Source organism: Eleutherodactylus coqui, chromosome 6 (assembly GCF_035609145.1).
Source record: "Eleutherodactylus coqui strain aEleCoq1 chromosome 6, aEleCoq1.hap1, whole genome shotgun sequence".
Lineage (NCBI taxonomy): Eukaryota > Metazoa > Chordata > Amphibia > Anura > Eleutherodactylidae > Eleutherodactylus > Eleutherodactylus coqui.
The window spans coordinates 124,392,193-124,414,011 of record NC_089842.1 but is presented as its reverse complement, the minus strand read 5'-3'; the positions used below and the strand labels follow the sequence as shown (position 1 = coordinate 124,414,011).

At 44.2% G+C, this 21,819-nt stretch overlaps 1 protein-coding gene across 1 annotated transcript in view; it reads right to left on the bottom strand.

The window, feature by feature from the left end:
• Positions 1-1,330: 1,330 nt before the first annotated feature.
• The window catches only part of LOC136632549 (serine protease inhibitor A3L-like), a 48,895-nt gene continuing 28,406 nt past the window's right edge, over positions 1,331-21,819 (bottom strand). The window contains exons 4-5 of the mRNA XM_066607504.1: positions 1,927-2,026; positions 1,331-1,516 (exon numbers count right to left, since the gene is read on the bottom strand). Coding sequence (XP_066463601.1) covers positions 1,484-1,516; positions 1,927-2,026 — 133 coding nt within the window. The 3' untranslated portion in view covers positions 1,331-1,483. The remainder of the gene's footprint in view (positions 1,517-1,926; positions 2,027-21,819) is intronic.

Here is a 21,819-nt window from a genome sequence, read left to right as displayed (position 1 = left end):
GTTGCTGTCCTGCTGCAAAATAAATTTGGAGCCAATCAGATGCCTCCTATTCTTGAATAAAATGCTTAGCATTTTTTCCACATTTACATGGGACGACTGTCGACACTCGATGCCCGACACTTGTTCCCGCATATACTCACTCCCGTGCTCTTGCACAGGAGCTAGTATCGCTGGCTTGCTGCGGAGCAGCTGGAGGTTTCTCTCCTCGCTCTCCCCCGCCCCTCTCCATTCACTTTAACAGCGGCCGTTCAGTATTGAATGGCTGCTATGTTAAGTGAGTGGAGAGGGGCGGGGGAGAGCGAGGAGAGAAATCTCCTGCAGGCGCCCCGCTGGGAGCCAGCAATACTAGCTCCTCTGCAGCAGCGTGAGAGCAAGTATGTGCGGGAACGAGTGTCGGGCATCATTTGCCTGACAATCGTCCCATGTAAATGCGGCTTTAAACTTTTACACAGTATTGTAGGTCTATTTCTTTGTTGCTATGTTGCGATGTTATATGTCACATGACAGGAAAAATTAAATAGAATGTTTTTTGTTTTTTAAATAGCTCATTGTGACCTAGGGGAGAGGACTAGCTCTTTCAACACATAACAGAGGGTGGTTTCACATGGGCATTTTTGTGCATGTCTTTGTACATGCAAAACCTGTGCACACTTAACACAGAGAATAGAACCCATTAATTTCAATGGGTTTGTTCCCATAAGCATGTTTTGTGCACAAGCAAAAAAATGGTCCTAATCTATGTTTCTGCATTTTGCGGAGAGAAACTACTATAGGGGTCTATGGCAGGTTAAAAAATGCAAGGGAAGGGGTATAACCCTGTGCAATAGGCAGAAAAAAAGTAGACAGATGGCCCTTAGGGCCCCTTCACACAGGCAAGGGCGATACTGGGCCGTGATTCATGTGGATTCGAGGTATTTTCATGTGAAAACAGCCTCGCATCACTGTGGGGATGAGGGGAATTCCTGCTGCGGCTGGTCAAGCCATGGCAGAGGATAGCGGAATCCTCCCATTGATTTCAATGCTGTTGCCATGCAGGAAAACATTGCTAATGTGAATGAATCCATTCAAAAGAATGGGTTTCATGTTTGTGCGTCTCGCAACGCACAAATCTCGCTCGACTTTCTCCGCCAATGTAAAGGCACCCTTGTTGGTCTTTAATAACCATTCAATTGCATGGAAAGGGTGTAGCATACGAGCGCAAAAATTACAGAACAATGCGCAGACACACGTGCAACACCCTGATTATAACCACCCCCAAACCTCATTAATGCCCAAATACGCTGCGCTGTGGGGCCACAGCAGTGAAGATATAAGACAGGAGACAGGCCACCAGTGTTTGCATCTGCAGCTTTAATATCTTATGGAGGAAAACGTTTCTTAAAATGAAGGCTTTCCAGTCATGGATACACTTGTATGCAGAACTAGTTCCAAGCATGTGATTGGTTGATGAGTTTGATCAGCTTTTCTCTCAGTAGTTCACACTTTATGGATATGTAAGTGACATTCTTGATGAGAACTGCGGAACAGAAGACAACAGAGTCAGCATCACTCATAATAAAAGAAATAATTGCCACAAATCATGATCTTAAAGGTGATATCCTCTTGAAATAACCCCAATAATTCACTCCTTCCAAGTCACGCTCACATACAGCCAGGAAGCTGAGATATATAGAGCTGTCGGATGGCACTTAATACTGCTCCATTCACTCCCCATCATTCCCAGTGATCACTCATTTTGGTTCACCTCTCGGTGGAGCTGGGGCCCCATAGTAACAGCCAAAGTGCCTGCTACCATGTTAATAACGCTTGGTGTATATAGCTTCAGCAGATTTTCCACTGCTGTACACATAAAAATTTGCCAATTACATTTCCCCGTCACCTGCATTCAAGAGATAATGAAACATGGTACAAATGCTAAAATGTCACCTTATTTTTAATGTAGTAATAACCATCAAGGTTAGCAATTTCAGCAATCATTGTTCCGCAGACATACAGAGTAGCCCTGGGAACTGTCAGGTTTACCACCCTACACAAATCAGAGAGGAAAAAAACTGTTAGTTTTGCATTAACAACAAAACCATGACACATTTACTTATATGCAGCAAAATGTAAAAAGGGTCCAGTATCATAGTAGTTATATTCTTGTATATAGGGGGCAGTACTATGGTATTATTGTATCTTATCACCACCGGAAGCTATGGGTTTGACAGGGCTTGGATCCAGGAACACCCCTGTCACACCCCTAGCTCCCTATTGGTGGAATTCTGCAAGGTCCTTGAATGTCTTTCAGGCAAAATACAATACATACATTGCTCGTGGAAAAAGAACCTCGGCGCAGCTGCCAAGACAGTTCAACAGCATCCTGCTGCTGTCCCCACCGGCACTTCCTTCGCTTCTGCAGCAGTGCATGAGCTGCCCCACCTGCTGTAAAATGGACTGCCAGGCGTCTGTGCGGCATTCTCCCCCCACTGAATCATGCGGCCCGCGGCCTGTCAGCAGAGCTCACATGCGCAGACCATCGGGTCACTCAGCAAGATTCTTGAGCAGTGCAGGAGGTGCCCCACTGGCGCCACAGCCTTCTGTCGGCACTGCAGCAGCCGACCTTGCGGCGCTGAACAGCTCTCGCAAGCGCAGAGCACCCTGTCCGCTGGCTGCCTTCTCCCACCACAGCAGGAGGAAGCTGACGGGCGACAACGGGGCACCAGGTTCTCCCCCACAGCACGAGGAAGCGGACGGCTGAGTGCGGGGCACACTACAGTCGCCTGGCACACTGACAGCGCATCCGGTAAAGGGCACCACACGTGCAACAGTGCAGGCACCGGTGACACTGACAGCGGGGCCCCTAAGGGGAGATTGTAAGGGGAGATGGGTGGCCACAGTAACAGCAGCGCAAGTGTCACAGCGGCAGGGAAGATGGCATCCCAACAATCAGTACAGGACACTGCAGTGGCAGGACCTGTGAGGCTTAGGGAGGGGAGCATGCCATGCAGCCAATCAGAAGGAGAGGGGCGTCCCTAGCCTGTCAAACAGCCACAATCTTGTCTCCACCCCTACTTCCTGGTGGTGACAAGACACAATAATACCAAGTATTATAGTAGTTATATTCTTGTACACAGGGGGTAGTATTATAGTAGTTATATTCTTGTACATAGGGGGCAGTATTATAGTAGTTATATTCTTGTACATAGGGAGCAGTATTATAGTAGTTATATTCTTGTACATAGGAGGCAGTATTATAGTAGTTATATTCTTGTACATAGGAGGCAGTATTATAGTAGTTATATTCTTGTACATAGGAGAAGTATTATAGTAGTTATATTCTTGTACATAGGAGCAGTATTATAGTAGTTATATTCTTGTACATAGAGGGTAGTATTATAGTAGTTATATACTTGTACATAGAGGGCAGTATTATAGTAGTTATATTCTTGTGCATGGGTGCAGTATTGTAGTAGTTATATTCTTGTGCATAGGTGCAGTATCATAGTAGTTATATTCTTGTACATAGGGGCAGTATTATAGTAGTTACATTCTTGAACATAGAAGCAATATTATAGCAGTTATATTCTTGTATATAGGAGAAGTATTATAGTAGTTATATTCTTGTACATAGGAGGCAGTATTATAGTAGTTATATTCTTGTACATAGGAAGACAGTATTATAGTAGTTATATTCTTGTACATAGGAGGCAGTATTATAGTAGTTATATTCTTGTACACAGGGGGGCAGTATTATAGTGACTATATTCGTGTGCATGTGGGACAATATTATAGTAGCTATATTCTTGTATATAGATGACAGTGTTCTAATAGTTACATTCTTGTACATGTGGGACAATATTATAGTAGTTCAATTCTTGTATATAGGAGACAGTATTATAGTAGTTATATTCTTGTACATAGGAGCAGTATTATAGTAGTTATATTCTTCTACATGGGAGCAGTATTATAGTAGTTATATTCTTGTACATAGGAGGAAGTATTATAGTAGTTATATTCTTGTACATAGGGGGCAGTATTATAGTAGTTATATTCTTGGACATAGAGGGCAGTATTATAGTAGTTGTATTCTTGGATATAGAAGCCAGTATTATAGTAGTTATATTCTTGTACATAGGGAGCAGTATTATAGTAGTTATATTCGTGTACATAGGGGGCAGTATTACAGTAATTATATTCTTGTACATAGGGAGCAGTATTATAGTATTTATATTCTTGGACATAGAAGCCAGTATTATAGTAGTTATATTCTTGGACATAGAAGCCAGTATTATAGTACTTATATTCTTGTACATAGGGGGCAGTATTATAGTAGTTATATACTTGTACATAGGGAGCAGTATTATAGTAGGTATATTCTTGTACATAGGGGGCAGTATTATAGTAGATATATTCTTGTACATAGGAGATGGTATTCTAGTAGGTAAAGTGTTCTGATATATAGGGATCAGTATTGGAAATATATAAAATGAAAGATTAATTGTAAAACAAATTTCTTACTGTCGTGTCAATGACTTTCTCCACATTTCCAGGTTCATTTTATTGGCCGCTGCTTGCACTGATGCTAACTTTCCCTCATCTGGTATAATGTACATTAGAGTCATAAACTGGTCTTTTGGAACTTCTACTATAGTGAATCCCATTTCCTTATTGGTCATTGTATTGTACTGTCCTGTGAGCTGAACCATGTATGAGTTACCTCCACTAAGTGGAATTTTCCACTTATCTAAAAAGAAGTAAAAGCAATGAGTTAATCCCTCATAAACAGCGACATCAATAGCCATAGACTCAGCATACATGACCTGTGGATTTAGCTGATCATGATCAGACCTACCTGCACAACTTAAGACAACAGCATCTGTATTTTTCTCAAAGTCACTGAAGAAATTGTTGATTTTTCCACTTGTATGTTGAGTTATGTAATTGTTGAGTTTGGTTTTTGCATCTGTGGGATTGTTAAAATCCGTAGCTATCACAATATTGTTTTTATTAGCTGGACTCTTAAATTTAGATAGGAATATGGTGACTGCATCAGCAGGAGGAGGTGTGCTGCCTGGGTTAATCAAATTTTCATATACAGAGCTAAGTGCATTGAAACTAACTCCAACGGCTACAAGCACATAGTCAGTAGGAGTCTCTGGTGGCATATTTTTGGGGATTGTAACTGTCATAAAGGAGTAATCTTGGACCCCCAAGTGCACAAGAGATGCTCCCACACACAGGAAAAGCAGGACCCTCATGTTGTGCCTCTTGTTCTCCTATAACAAAGGATATCAATTTTACAAAAAGTATATACTACAAGACGTTCGAGATATACTGGAAAGAGTTATATCACCACATACATGGAAGATGTACGGCTTACACCAGCTGCACATGTATAACTATATACTGTACCAGAACATGCCCAGATTATACCAGCAATGTCCATATCACCATATACAAATATATGTATAACACACCAGCTGTGTATATATGCAGAAGCAACAAACGTTAACTTGACATTTAACACATTATGATAACTGCAGTGTATGTATGTAAATCAAGGTAATTCAATGCACCAATCATGTAAACAATTGCTACATCTGTAATTATATACCATATAATAATAATAATCTTTATTTGTATAGCGCCAACATATTCCGCAGTGCTTACAAAGACAGGGGGAATACGGAAAGAACAAAAGTATAAACATTACAGAACCACAGTTACATATAGTAACCAGTTGATGGAAACAATAGCTGTGTGGGTCCTGCTCCATCGAGATTGCATACTGCAAATAATGGGGTGATACAGAAGGTAAAGGGGCTGGAGATGTGCATGGTATGGGAGGTGGAGAGAGAAGGATGCTATACACAACAATGGTTAGACATTTAGCCGTGTGACGGCAGAATCGGTATGACTGCAGGAGCAGTTGACGGTGACTAGCAGGGATTGCAGCCAAGAGGTGCATTTTTAGAGCACACCTGAAGTTTTGTGAGTCCTGGATTACCTCGATAGCCTTTGGTTGTGCGTTCCAGGCCAGCCAGACTCTAAGGGGTCGAGGAGAGAGTTCTGAGATAGATAGCTTACAAGACGGCAGTAAACTAGGTGTTCTACGAGTTTGGAGACGAAGGGGAGATTTGAGATGAGTCGGTAGTTAGGAGTATCAGTCGCGTCAAGAGTCGGCTTCTTTAGCAGTGGGGATATGATGGCATGTTTGAAAGTAGAGGGAATGATGCCAGAGGTCAGAGAGTGGCTGAATATAGTTGTGAGATGGGAGATGACCACTAGGGAGAGGGATCGGAGGAGGTGTGACGGGAGAGAGTCGCTAGCACAGGTGGTGGGGTGCGCAGAGGAAAGCAATTTGGAGACTTCTTCCTTTGTCATTGGTCTGAGTACAGGCAATGAGCAGGAGCTAGATGCAGTGCTGACAAGACTAGGGTCAGGGCTAGTCTGGGATTGGGAAGTTATTTCCTGACGGATGTCCTCAATTTTCGTTTTGAAGTAGGCAGCCAGCACTGAGATCCGTCACAGGGGGCTGCGGTTTAGGGCTGAGAAGGGAGTGAAAAATATCAAAGAGCCGTTTAGGGTTGTGTGATAGTGAGGAGATGAGAGAGGTGAAATACACTTTTTGGCATGATGGAGGGCGAGGTTGTAGGTTCTGAGCATGAATTTGTAGTGTAGAAAGTCCGCGGACGTTTGCGACTTCCTCCACAGCTGTTCAGCACACCTAGAGCACCGCCGGATGAAGTGTATTTGAGGCGTGAGCCAGGGCTGCTGCAGTCTGCATCGGATGGCTTGGGTCACGGGGGCTACTGCTTCATCCAGGGCATGTTTGGGAGTGGTGTTGTAATGTACAGCAGCCAGGTTGGGGCAGAAGAAGAGAGATAGGGGACAGAGAGGACGGTAGGGATTCAGCAAAGTCCTGGGTGTGAACGGCCTGAAGATTCTGTAAGTACGGTACGTAGGAGGGGCTGGGGAAATGTTAGGGAGCTTGACAGAGAAAGAGAGGAGGTTATGGTCCTAGAGCTGGAGAGGGGAGTTAGTGAAGTTGGAAGCAGAGACGGAGGAAGACCAGATGGAGACTATTGCCATCCTTGTGAGTGGGAGAGGCTGTGAGTTGAGAGAGACCAAGGGAGGAGGGGAGCGATAGAAGCTGAGAGGCAGATGGGGAAATGGGGTCATCGGTGGGGATGTTAAAATCACCTAGGATGAGGGTTGGATATATACAATTGCAAGAAAAAGTAAGTGAGCTCTTTGAAATTACCTGGTTTTCTGCATTGATTACTAATATAATGTGACCTGATTAAAAACACAAGTGAGTTTTCGAGCGTGGGAAAATTTGCGTAGGAGCGAGCGTATTGAGACATACGCTGGTCTGTTTAAGCCCTAATTTGTAACTCAGATAACTGTGGCACTAATGGAATAATACACCGATAGTTGTGTCTTTTATTGAGCACAATATCCACAGTGCAGGGAGCAGTAAGTCTCCTTTTACACGGGGTGAGATATTGTTTGCATGAGCTAATGAGCGAATCATGACAAAGTTCGCTCATACAGCACTTTATACAGACAGATAAGTCTTTTACATTTCGATCCTTAAGTTGTTCACATTTACTGTACTGAACAATGGCTGTTCACATGCAATGAGTTGGGAAAAAGCGAACGATTATTTTTAAGTCTGCATAAAATGAACAACGAATGATAAGTAAACAAATTTTCATTCATCATTCAATTGTTGGCTGTGTTTACACTGAACAAATATCGTTCAAAACTTCATGTTCCAATGATTTTTTGGAATAATTGTTCTGTGTAAAAGAGCCCTGAGGGAACCCTTCACTTTAATGACCTATAGATGCCCCTTTAAATCCATCCAAGTTAGGTTTCATGAAAGATACTTCATGATCCGAGTTGATAAAAGTAAGTCCATTAGGCTACCTACACACCGGCCAAAAATACCTCCTATCACTTCTGTGAGCTAGTGATCCTCCGGTGTGGATTTCAAGTGTTTCCCATTATTTTCAATGGAAACCTCATACTGGCGTGCGCATTGCGAGGTGTTTTACTGTCCCTTTGAAAACTATGTAAAAAGATAGGGCATGTCATGATTTTTTCCCCGCACTACATCGCTCATGTATATGAGTCCATTCAAAAGAATGGGGTTCATATTCGCGCGAGATCTGTGCAACTTACAAATCTCGCGCAAGTTTCTTTGCTGTGTGAAACCAGCCTTAAACAAAGCAATTTAAGCAATTATAATGTTTTAGTGGAGACAACAAAAAAATATATAGCGAAAACGATACAACAACATTCAATACACCTCATGCAGCATAAACTTACTTAGCTTCAGTTTTCCTGGGGTGTCCGTATTGCTGAGCAATTTTTCGTAGGGAGAAGGAATGGACGATAAAGCACTTCTGTCTACACGCCTCACCCGTATAGGAACTGTTGCTTAATTAGGGATTACTGCAGTTGTTCAACACTTTTTAGTAGACAAATGTTCTCCCCAGCAAAAAACAGTTTTTTTTCATTTAAAATGTTGGTTTAAGGTTACTTTCCATTGTACTAGTTGAATAATTGCTGCCCGTATCTACTAGAGACTATTAACAAAAGAGTGAAATTACGTAATAATGTAACTTCAGTCACCTAACACCATTCCTTTACCCTCATCTTGTTTAAAGGTACATACTTACATTCCTTTGTCATTCAAAGGAAGAGTCACGACAGTGAAAAAGATCATAATCTGTGCATAGTAATAATGCGCTCCTTGCATAGTAATAATGTCCTCTCACATAGTAATAATGCTCCCTGTGCCCAAATAAAAAAAACAAAAAAACTTACACTCTAAATTCTGCAAAATAGCTGTTAATAACTTTGTTCTAGTTTTCAATTATTTAATATAGATTTTTTACCCACATTAGGCCTCATGTCCACGGCATAAATGGATTTACAAATCCGCATGGGTCTTCCGTGCCCATAGGGAATCATTGGGCCCCTGCAGGTAATGAAATACCTGCAGATGTCATTTTTCTTCTGCATTTGGATCACAAGCGCGGGAAAACAACTGCAGCATGCTCCATTTTTATGTGGTTTTCCTGCACAGACGGCTCTCGCGGTTTCCATTGAAGCCAATGGAAGCAGTCCAGAACCGCGGCACAGACACAGCTGAAACTGCGGCCATGCCGCAGAACGCGGGAAAGCAGGAGTTAAAAAAAAAAAGTCATGGCGCATGCGCGGCTCGCCGCTGGAGTCCCGAGCACATCCGCCGTGCAGAAGACTGAAGATCCAGCTGCGACGGCAGAGAGCCCCACAGCGTCCGGATAGGTAAATATATTTTTTTCTGGCCTCTTGTCTGCGGGCTGGGTGGAATCTGCTGCGGGATTCTGCACGGGGAAACCATGCAGACCCGTGGACATGAGGCGTAAAGGTAAAACTGGATTACAAAATTGTTTTTGCTACACAGAACTGAATTGTTACAATTCTGTAGATACAAATTCATCTCTGCAACATTATTTTGTAATCAACAATATACAATGTTCTCAAACATTATTGAGAATCCGATCCTCAGATTCCTTTCTGACGTCTGTCTCACATCTTGCTGCACTACATTATTGTCATAAATTTTCTTAGATGTCTTAATATGAAATCTAAGAGAGACACGGATACATTGGAAGAAAGATACAGGTATTGGGTTGGATCATACTCACCTCTAACTTTCAAAATAGTTGTGGTAGAGTCTGATAGTGATGTCCTATAAACCCTCTATTTATGGACTACCGATTACAAAAAGCCAATATTTGCCATGAACATTTTACAAGTCCCCATCCCTTAAAGTAAATCCAAAGAAAATAAGTGACTGTAATAAGGAATCTAGAGACCATAAATTATGTGAGCTCGGTTGATTGCAGACGTCCGGGTTGGATTCCGACTGCGAGATTCTCACAGCGGGATCCGACCCATGCACATGCATTGACCATTCACTTACCTGTCCAGGATCTTCACTCTCTGCTCTGCAATGCTTTCTCTCTCTGCTCTGGCGCACAGTCGCACATGCGCAGTGCAGAGCCACCGTGCCAGCGTTGATGAGTCAGTGTGAGCCTCTATGAGGCTCGAACTGAAATAGGACATGCCGCAATTTTGCTACCGCGCGAGTTTTCATGGGGTCAAATCGCAGCTGTCTGCATAGGATTGCATAAACTAATGCAATCCTGTGGCAGGGTGCAACGGTAGAAATTTTGCGGTAAAATCTCGCCGTGAAAATTTCTGCCCGTGTGCATTCAGCCAGAGTAAGTGAACTGAGAAGGGTGTGTGTGTGCGAGAAGAAATAATTTACAAAGGAAATGGAAAGGATTAAGTTAATAACAAATATATGAAAGAAAATCCCCCAGCAATAAGAGAAACTGTGGGAAAGAGGGTTCAGGATGGAGAAGGCAATGCCCATAGCAAAGTCAATGTGGGCAGTGGTCTCACCTTTAAATAGTGCTCTCCAACCTGTGGCTCTTCTTCTATAGCAAAACCCCCAGCATGCCCCGACACCTGGAGAGCTACAGGTTGGACAGCATTATTCAAAGCCGTGTCTCCAAGCATTGAAGTTTTATTGTGCTAAAGCCTACATCAAAATTGGAATTTGTAGCAAAATGACCTCATCCAAGACCGACTATTAACTATTTGACAACGAGTGATTTAGGGCTGCTGACCTCCTCAGGTTCACAATTAAGTAAAACTATTTCCTTCTATTGGGGACAGCTCTAGAGTCTGTTGTCTCCAAGCCAGAATTCTACATCTCCAGGTATACAATGCAGCCCACCACTCCTTTCCACTTTTCTTAGCCTTCTAATGAATTCAAAATAGAGTTCTCATATTGGGAAAGCTGTAAACCTCAAGCTACTGTCCTACATGATCAGCAGGGCTCATGAGGCATGATGATTAGAGATGAGCGAGCATGCTCGTCTGAGCTTGATGCTCGTTCAAGCAGTCGCATACTCGAAGGTACTCGTTACTCAAGAAAATTTCATCTCTCCTCCCCACATGTTTAGCGCCATTTTTTAGCCAATAAACATGCAGGGAAGGCTTTGGCACCTCCTGCTGTAATGTGCCAACCCTGTGCATATCTATAGCAGTGACTGGCTGGCCTGATCAGGTGACCGCCGAGTATAAAAACTCTATTCACCTGAGGCTCGCCTCGCACGCATGCTGCTATTCAGGGAAAGCGATAGTGTAGGATAAAGGTTGCGGTTAGGCAGGGATCCTTGTTCCAAGAACCCAACAGTCCTTTCTAGGACTACAACTCCTCTCATTGTGTGCACCAGCAGTTTGGCTGGCTGGGAGCAGTAGTGCGCACAAAGTATTCTCAAGCATCCCGGCTGTATACTGCATACTGTTACCAGTTTTTTGCAGTATACTGCTAGTGGTGTACAGAGAGTAGATAGGAAGTAACAAAACTCCTATAATTTTTCATTTTTTTTACTTTTTTGGCCGCTGAAAGCGTACGCTATATACCAATGTGTGTGTGCTGTCAATCTACGCTATCTAACATCAGTATACACTGTTTAAATTATTTTTCTGCCTGCTGAAATCGTACACTATATACCCATGTGTGGGTACTGTTAATCTACGCTATCTAACAACAGTATACACTGTTTAAATTTGTTTTTTTGGGGTTCAAAGCGTACACTATATACCGATGTGTGGGTGCTGTCAATCCACACAATCAAACAACAGTATACACTGTTTGTTGTGTATATTTTGGGGGTTAAAAGTGTATGCTATATACCCGTGTGTGGGTGCTGTCAATCTACGGTATCTAACAACAGTATACACTGTTTATTGTGTGTATTTTGGGGGTTAAAAGTGTATGCTATATACTCGTGTGTGGGTGCTGTCAATCCACGCTATCTAACAACAGTATACACTGTTTATTGTGTGTATTTTGGCCTATAAGCATACGCAAAATAACTCGCATTTTACGTAACATTTTGTCCAAGTGCATTATCCAACATGATGAAGACTAGGGGTAAGGGTCAAGGTGGAGGACGTAGGCATCCGAATGAGGGTGTGGGCAGAGGCCGAGGTCCTAGGTACAGTGAAACAGTGCCTTCTGCTGAGGAATGAGTAGAGTGCCGCATATCTACACTCCCTAGCTTCATCAGACATTTTGCAGGTCCGCGTGGTAGACGATTATTAAAAGCACAACAGTGCGATCAGGTGACGGCGTGGATAGCGGATAACGCGTCCAGTAATTTATCCAACACCCAGTCTTCCACGCAGTCCACTCACGCTAGCCAAGGCACTGTACCTCTGAATCCTCACGCTGATCCTCCTTCCTCCCAGCCTGGTCACTCCAGGAAAAGGAGAGATTCAGAACAGGCATACTCCCAGGAACTGTTCTCGGGTCCCTTCCCTGAGTTGGAAAAAACAGGTCATCAGCCACCTGAGGAGTTTGTCGTGACCAATACCCAAAATTTGGACTTTTCACAGTCTCAGAGTGATGAGGGTGGGTACTTCCAAGTAGTCTCTCAAGAAGTTTTTTGTGAATGACGATGATGAGACACAGTTGTTTATCAGTGAGGTTGTTGTTAGGGCAGTAAGTCTGAGGGAGGAGCAGACTGAGAATTCAGAGGAAGAGCTGGTGGATGATGAGGTGACTGACCTGAGCTAGATTGGTAAACCTACTGAAGACAGCACTTCAGAGGGGGAGGCAAATGCAGCAGCAGACCAGGTTGGAAGAGGCAGTGGAGTGGCCAGAGTGTCCCAGCGCAGCGTTCAGCTGTCCATAACCCAATCATTGGAGCGCAAGCGGAAATATGCAGCCACCCACCTGCATGCACAATCGCTAAACGTGCATATTTCCAAACTACTGATTCTGCCATATAGGCTGGTAAAAACAGAGGCTTTCCGCAACCTCATGGCGGCGGCCATCTCTTAGTACTCGGTCCCCAGTCGCCACTATTTTCCTGCTGCGCCGTCCCTGCCCTACACCAGCACATGTCACGGAATATAAACCGTGCCCTCACCAATGCAGTTACTGGGAAGGTCCACTTAACCACCGACACGTGGACAAGTGCTGGCGGGCAGGGACACTACATCTCTCTGATGGCACATTGAGTTAACCTGGTGGAGGCCGGGACCAAGTTTGACCCTGGGTCTGCTCACGTGCTACCCACACCAAGGATTGTGGGTCCTACCTTGGTCATGGTTTCTCAGGCTTATTATGCCACCTCCTCCAACCCCCCCTCCTGCTTCTCCATCTCTCAATTACAAACTGTGAGCACGCCGCCTTCAGTCGGTAGCTTGAGGCGCTGCAGCACTGCCATGGGAACAGCCAATTCTTCAGAGGGCCAAAAGGCTCTGTAAAAACAATTTTTTTTCAGGGGCTGCCTCTAGGCTCTGTAAGCAAATTAAGGAAGTACGAACTCTATGTTAAAACATTTTTTCATGGTTTTACTTACACTTTAGGTGAACAAATTTTTCAGGGCTACACCTATACTCTTGGTACACAAATTTTTCCGGGGTTCGCCTATACTCTTAGTAAACAAATTTTTCCGCGGTTCGCCTATACTTTTAGTAAACAAATTTTTCCGGGGTTCGCCTATACTCTTAGTAAACCAATTTTTCACAGTTCGCCTATACTCTTAGTAAACCAATTATTCAGGGGTTTACCTATACTCTTGGAACACAAATTTTTAAGGGGTTCGCCTATACTCTTAGTAAAGCAATTTTTTCTGTGGTGCGCCTATACTCTTGGGCAACAAATTTGTCAGGGGTTTGCCTATACTCTTGGAACACAAACTTTTCATGGGGTTCGCTTATACTCTTGGTACAAACATTTTTAAGGGGTTCACCTATACTCTTGGTCAACAAATTTTTAAGGGGTTCTCCTATACTCTTGGAACACAAATGTTTCAGGGGTTTGTCTATACTCTTGGTATACAAATTTTTCAGGGGTTTGCCTATACTCTTGGTAAAGCAATTGTTTCAGGGATTCGCCTATACTCTTGGTCAACCAATTTTTTAGGGGTACACCTATATAGTCTTGGTATGCAAATCTTTCAAGGGTTCACCTATACTCTTGGTAAACAAATGTTTCAGGGGTTCACCTGCACTCTGGGTACAAAAATCTTTGGTTGTAGAATGGGTTGTTGAATTGTGCAGATGTGTAGAAGTACTGGCATCTGAGTCCCCTTTATGCCCACGTTTATGGCCCATGAAATTTTGGGACATAGGTGGCATGAGATTGGAAATATTGGAACCCAACAGTCCTTTTTAGGACTACAACTCCACTTTTGTGCATCATCACTTTAGCTACCTGGGAGCAGTAGTGCGCACAAAGCATTCACAAGCATCCCGGCTGTATACTGCATACTGTTACCGGTTCTATACAGTATACTGCTACTGGCGTACACAGACTATTAAGTAACTAACAAAACTCCTCTCATTTTTTTTTTTTTTGGGGGTGGGTGGGGGGGGGGGGGGGTTAGGCTGAAAGCATTTGCATAATAGGCCCAAGTGTTATATAGTGCAGTTCGAGAGGACACACAAGACTGTACACATTTTACACTGTGTATTTTTGGCTTAAAGCATACGCAAAATACCTCCCAGTTTGCGTAGGATTTTAATGCAGTGCATTATACAACATGATGAAGACTAGGGGTAAGGGTCGAGGACGTGGGTAGCCGAATGAGGGTGTGAGCAGAGGCCGAGGTCCCAGGCGGGGTGAAAAAGTGCCTGGTTTGTCCATTCTAACTTCTTCATGGTTTATGCTGTCTTTCACTGGGGCACTGGTTAAAAATCCCCTCAGGGAGAGGCAAGGGCTGGGACAGGCGGTAGCTTGGCTGTCGGTGGACCGCCACCTGGATCCCATTAAGCAAGTACGAGCTCTATGTACGAGCTCTAAAAAAGGATTTCAGGGGTTCACCTGCACTCTGGGTAAACAAATCTTTCAGGGGTACACCTATACTCTTGGTAAAGCAATTGTTTCTGGGGTTCACCTATACTTTTGGTCAACAAATCTTTCAGGGATTCACCTATACTCTTGCTCAACAAATGTTTCAGGGGTTCGCCTATACTCTTGGTCAACTAATCTTTCAGGGGTTCGCCTATATAGTCTTGGTACACAAATGTTTTAGGGGTTCGCCTATATTCTTAATAAACAAATCTTTCGAGGGTTCGCCTATACTCTTGGTAAACAAATCTTTCAGAGGTTCACCTGCAGTGTGGGTAAAAAAAGGTTTTGTTGTAGATTGGGTTGTTGAATTATGGAGATGTGTAGAAGTACTGGCATCTGAGTCCCCTTTATGTCCACGTTTATGGCTCATGAAATTTTGTGATATAGGTGGCAAGGGATTAGAATTATTGGAACCAAACAGTCCTTTCTAGGACTACAACTCCTCTCCTTGTGTGCATGATCAGTTTGGCTGCCTGGAACCAGTAGTGCACACAAAGCATTCACAAGCATCCCAGCTGTATACTGCATACTGTTACTGGTTCAATACAGTATGCTGCTACTGGTGTACACAGACTATGTAGGAACTAACAAAACTCCTCTCATTTTTTGGGGGTATTGACTGAAAGCATTTGTAAAATAAGCAGAGTGTTATATAGTGCAGATCGAGAGGACACACAAGACTGTACACATTTTACACTGTGTGTTTTTGGCTTAAAGTGTACGCAAAATACCTCGCAGTTTGCGTAGCATTTTGACGCAGTGCATTATCCAAAATGATGAAGACTAGGGGTAAGGGTCAAGGACGAGGACTTGGACATGGGCAGCCGAATGAGGGTGTGGGCAGAGGCTGAGGTCCTGGACGGGTGCAACTGTGCCTGATTTGGCCACTCAAATTTATTCATAGTACATGCTGTCTTTCCCTGAGGCACTGGTTAATAAGCCCCTCGGGGAGAGGCAGGGACTGGGACAGGCAGTAGCTTGTCTATCGGTGAACCCCTACCTGGATCACATGAAACCAGTTAAAAAAATCCAACCTATACTGTTGGTACACAAATCTTTCAGGGATTCGCCTATAGTCTTGGTACACAAATCTTTCAGGGGTTCGCCTATACTCTTGTTAAAAATATGTTTCAGGGGTTCGCCTATATTCTTGGTACACAAATGTTTCATGGGTTCGCTTATACTCTTGGTAAACTAATCTTTCAGGGGTTCATCTATACTCTTGGTAAACAAATACCCTGCACTCTCACTCAACAAATCTTTCAGGTTCTCACCTGCAATGTTGGTAAAAAAAAATTATTTTTCAAATGGGTTGTTTTCTTCTTAAACAATGTAGACGTACTGGCCTCTGAGTCCCCCCTATGCTGGCGCTTGTGGCTAATGAAATGCTGCGACGGAGGTGGCATGGAATGGCACTTAGAATCATACATTGATTTGTCTGCGATTTGTCAGCTATGAAGCACAATTTTAAAAGGGTCACACTAATTTCTTCATGGTTCATGCTGTCCTTCCTTGGAGCACTGGTTAACAAGCCTCTCGGGGAGAGATTTTTAAAAACATTTTTCTCTTCGCACGCTTCCTCAACTGGCAGAGGCGTCGTTGTGTGCCTGGGCTACTCGGAGGGGGTGCCCGGGTTGGACGGCTGCTGCCAGCTACCGCAGGCGTACAGGCAAAGTGGGGACTTGCGGACTCCATGGCTCTGTCCCAAAGGGAGGTGGCAGAGGGACGGATGCGGTGCGTTGACTCCAGTGTGCGCATCCCCACTTCTTCTCGGCGCTTTGAGAAAATAGGTGAAAGACCGCCAGCTCTCCGCCAGTACTCCCGGACAAAGGCGGGTTGACCTGAACCCCCAGGACGAGAGGAGGGGGCCGCACCTCTTTCGTGTGTCGCTCCATGCAGGGGCGACGTCGGTCCTTTGGATGTCAGGAGCCGGAAGGACCGGCCTACGGTGTGGCAGAGCTCCCATCGGTGAAGTAGGCGAAAGGGTGCGCTTTACCCTGTCTGGGATGGGGACAGCTGGATGCTGCGCTGGGAAAAAATTTCAGTACGCTGTGGATGCAGGCTCGTGCGGGGGATTGGACTGCAATGCCAGCATTTAACACAGGAGAAAAGGCAGTGGTGTCGCCCACAAGCGGTGATTAGCCTTCGTTGCACCTAGTGTGGTGCTAAACTAAGATGTGCCAGCGTGTGTGCCTTGCTGATTATGGTCTGTCCCAACTAAATTGTTAGGTGGGTGACCACCGGGCTCCTGCCCATAATTTGGCTTAATAGTGCGACCTGGGAGCCTCAGATGCATCCATGCATGTTGCCCCTGCCATTCCCTATCTGTTTCTGTGGTGTTTCCATGGCTTTCTGAGGTTTTTAGGTGTCTCACACAACCTCCCCTATGCAGAGCATGGGTCACCTTGAAAAATGCTCGAGTCTCCCATTGACTTCAATGGGGTTCGTTACTCAAAACGAGCTCTCGAGCATTACGGAAAGCTCGACTCGAGTAATGAGCACCCGAGCATTTTGGTGCTCGCTCATCTCTAATGATGCTGCATTTACTTGAGTGGTTTGGTACAGCCTGTGTCTCACCTCCAGCTTTCATCATAATTAAATAAAAATGGGACCCTCTCTTTGATGCTAGTGTCCAAGCCATAGCATTCAGGATCATCAGAACTTTGTAGCCTATTTATTGGCACAGACATAAGAAAGAAGCATAATGTTAAAAAAATGGTATCCCAACCCCCTGGGTTCTGTGGTGAGGCTTGCATGGGTCTTAATTTACTTTGCAACATTATTTAGCATATTTCCTGAGAACTCATTTAAACCTTTATGAGTGACAGAAGTAAATATTTACAACTGATCTTTTGCAGGTTTAGGTCACAGCTTGCCTTGAAGTCATAGTGCAACCAATTAAAAGTGCTTTGGTGTTGCAGTAAATGTGTTCTCCATCTTGCATATGGGCAGCCGTTTCATTGGATGCTTCCATCACATAACACTTGCATCACATGCCCTAGCCATGTATAACATATGCACAGTGTAACCAGTGGACATTTTACAGTTGTGCATAGGACAGAGATTCTGCATCACAATTATATGCCTATATAACAAGTGGTCTGTTGTTAGGAACAGATAATCCACAGAAGATATAATCCTGCTGGGTGTGAAAATTTGTATACTATACATAAGTGGGGTTCTCTTGGAGGGACCAGAGAAAGAAGCTGCATCACGTTTTTATGCGTGTACAATACGTAGTATGTACACTGGGAGGGAATATGATTCTGCTGCTCTTAGCATATAAAACAGCAAAGCATAAGACAAACTACCCTCTGGTGTGGGGAAAATTGCAGCTCACTGTTTTTGGCCTCAGACGGAATTCAAAGTCACGCGTCTGGCCACTACAAATTATTGCAGACCTTACACAGCTAGCTGTGGGGTTTGGGGAATTCAATTACACTATCTCAAACAGGGACAACTCACAAAGATACAAGCTATACTCTGTGGCCTTCTGTTCTCACATATCGTGCCTTGCAGGTTATTTAGTTGACTGTGTTTCTTGTTAATATAAAACAAAAATAAACCCGAATAGAGAAACAACAAAACACACAGTGCGTGTCAGTGGCCACAGACATCATTCAGTTGCCAAAGTGGCCACGACAATATATTGGCAGTCCTTACACAACCACCTATAGTTACATAAAGTGTAGTTACATAAAGCTACATTAAAAAGTAAACAAAAAATAAATAAAAAGGAAACATGAAAAAAGCAAGGGGTAGGGGATGTGTTGGTACTGGTAGTGGTAGAGAACGGGCCAAGTTGGCACATCCAGCAGGTCTTGCTGAAGTAACAGCTGTACATTCTGCAGGAGGCAAGGCAAGCCAACTGCCATTCCATGGAAGTGGTTGTGCATCTGCATTGCATCCACGGCACGCAGATCAGGTGTTGGAGTACTACTACCTCCTCTTCCTCCCAGTCGCAGGCACACAGCAGTCAGGTTGCACCAGTCGGCCATTACCATCCCTCCTCTACAGTGTCATGAATGTCCAACCAACCAGAGAAAGAAGACCAAGACATTGCATACATTGATGACCAACCATTTCTTTCCTCTGAAGAGGAAGATGAGGTTGGGTTAGTACATGTGGTCAGCCCTCCACAGGCAATGTGTACTCAGGGGGATGTGGAATTGGAGGTGCCAGCTCACATGGCTCACTGTGACATAGAGTCCACTCAAGAGGAAAAGGATGAAAAAGAGGTGAAAAAGGATGAAGTATTTAATCTAATATAGAGTCATCATAGCAGTCCACAGGGGAAGAAGGAAGAGGCAGATATTGTGGGGCAGCACCCAGCCAGGACAGGGAGTAGGGTGTCGCAGACAAACAAAAGGCTTTGCCATCACCCTCTGCTACTACTAGTTGCAGCAGCAACATCAGGCCCACAGCTAGGTCTGCTCACAGGACTTGTGCAACCTGGGCATTCTTTGAAACCGCAGGTGATGACAGATGCCTTGGAGAGCCCACCTGGGCCAGAAGCCAAAGAATCAGCCTCATCCTGTTCCCTCTTCCTCCATCTCCCTTGCTGTTCATGCAGTAGCCTCTGAACACAGAGAGGTAATCTTGTATAGGGGCAGTAGCACAACTACTTCAGGACTCTCCTCCGCAACTGACGACTAGGCTGCAGGCTTCAGAATAGAGGCGTGGGAAACAGAGAGCGGAAGTTGAGCCGCCAGCATCACCGCTACCGACATTGACATCTACCCCATATTCCAGTGTGTCCCAGGCCAGCAGCCAGACCCTCATCGTCCATTCTATGGGAAAATAAAAAAAAATACCACCCCAACCATCTACCAGCACACAGCCTGAACGCTCAGCCAATCACACATAGCCCTTAGCTATTCATTCATGAATAGCTATATCAGAGCTAGGGCTATGTGTGATTGGCTGAGCACTCAGCCAATAGCTAAGCAATAGCTGCTATTGGCTGAGCCCTCAGCCAATCTGCACAGCCCTTTCAGGAGGCTGGGATTTTTAAATCCCCGACTGCTGAAAGAGCTTAATAGCAGTGCCAGGGAGCCAGCAGGAGGATGCGGCTGAGCGTAGGAGAGGTGAGTAATAATTTAAAAAAAATTTTTACCACTTATTGATGATTATCGGGAAAGGGCTTATATTTCAAGCCCTTCCCCAATAATCATTCTGCGGGGCTTGGCAGAAAGCATTGATTTCAATGGGATCGGCAGCAGTGCCGATCCCATTGAAAGCAATAGAATAGAATGCCGTGGACTTCTGCCACAGCTATGACAGCTGTGGCAGAAGTCCGCAGCATTCTCCCTATGCTTTCAATGGGGCTAGCGCTGCTGTCGCTGGCCCCATTGAAACCACTTGCGATATGTCGGTTCTATACCGGCCTCTTTCTTGCGCTGCAAGCCGAGAGTTTTCTCGTGCTCTCACAGAACAAGCGAGAAAATATTGCAAGTGAGCGTCCACCCTAACTGTTTTTCAGGGAAGAGCTTTAAAAAGAAGCTCTTCCCTGAAAAAAAACATTTTAGTGTAAAACAAAAGAAAACAAAAAAAAATATACACTACCGTTCAAAAGTTTGGGGTCACCCAAACAATTTTGTGTTTTCCATGAAAAGTCACACTTATTCACCACCATGCGTTGTGAAATGAATAGAAAATAGAGTCAAGACATTGACAAGGTTAGAAATAATGATTTGTATTTGAAATAACATTGTTTTTACATCAAACTTTGCTTTCGTCAAAGAATCCTCCTTTTGCAGCAATTACAGCATTGCACACCTTTGACATTCTAGCTGTTAATTTGTTGAGGTAAGCTTGTGAAATTGCACCCCACGCTTCTAGAAGCATCTCCCACAAGTTGGATTGGTTGGATGGGCACTTCTGGCGTACCATACGGTCAAGCTGCTCCCACAACAGCTCAATGGGGTTCAGATCTGGTGACTGCGCTGGCCACTCCATTACCGATAGAATACCAGCTGCCTGCTTCTGCTGTAAATAGTTCTTGCACAATTTGGAGGTGTGTTTAGGGTCATTGTCCTGTTGTAGGATGAAATTGGTTCCAATCAAGCGCTGTCCACTGGGTATGGCATGGCGTTGCAAAATGGAGTGATAGCCTTCCTTATTCAGAATCCCTTTTACCCTGTACAAATCTCCCACCTTACCAGCACCAAAGCAACCCCAGACCATCACATTACCTCCACCATGCTTAACAGATGGCGTCAGGCATTCTTCCAGCATCTTTTCATTTGTTCTGCGTCTCACAAACGTTCTTCTTTGTGATCCAAACACCTCAAACTTGGATTCATCCGTCCACAACACTTTTTTCCAGTCTTCCTCTGTCCAATGTCTGTGTTCTTTTGCCCATCTTAATCTTTTTCTTTTATTGGCCAGTCTCAGATATGGCTTTTTCTTTGCCACTCTGCCCTGAAGCCCAAAATCCAGCAGCCGCCTCTTCACTGTAGATGTTGACACTGGTGTTTTGCGGGTACTATTTAATGAAGATGCCAGTTGGGTACCTGTGAGGCGTCTGTTTCTCAAACTAGAGACTCTAATGTGCTTATCTTCTTGCTTAGTTGTGCAACGCGGCCTCCCACTTCTTTTTCTACTCTGGTTAGAGCCTGTTTGTGCTGTCCTCTGAAGGGAGTAGTACACACCGTTGTAGGAAATCTTCAATTTCTTAGCAATTTCTCGCATGGAATAGCCTTCATTTCTAAGAACAAGAATAGACTGTCGAGTTTCAGATGAAAGTTCTCTTTTTCTGCCCATTTTGAGCGTTTAATTGACCCCACAAATGTGATGCTCCAGAAACTCAATCTGCTCACAGGAAGGTCAGTTTTGTAGCTTCTGTAACCAGCTAGACTGTTTTCAGATGTGTGAACATGATTGCACAAGGGTTT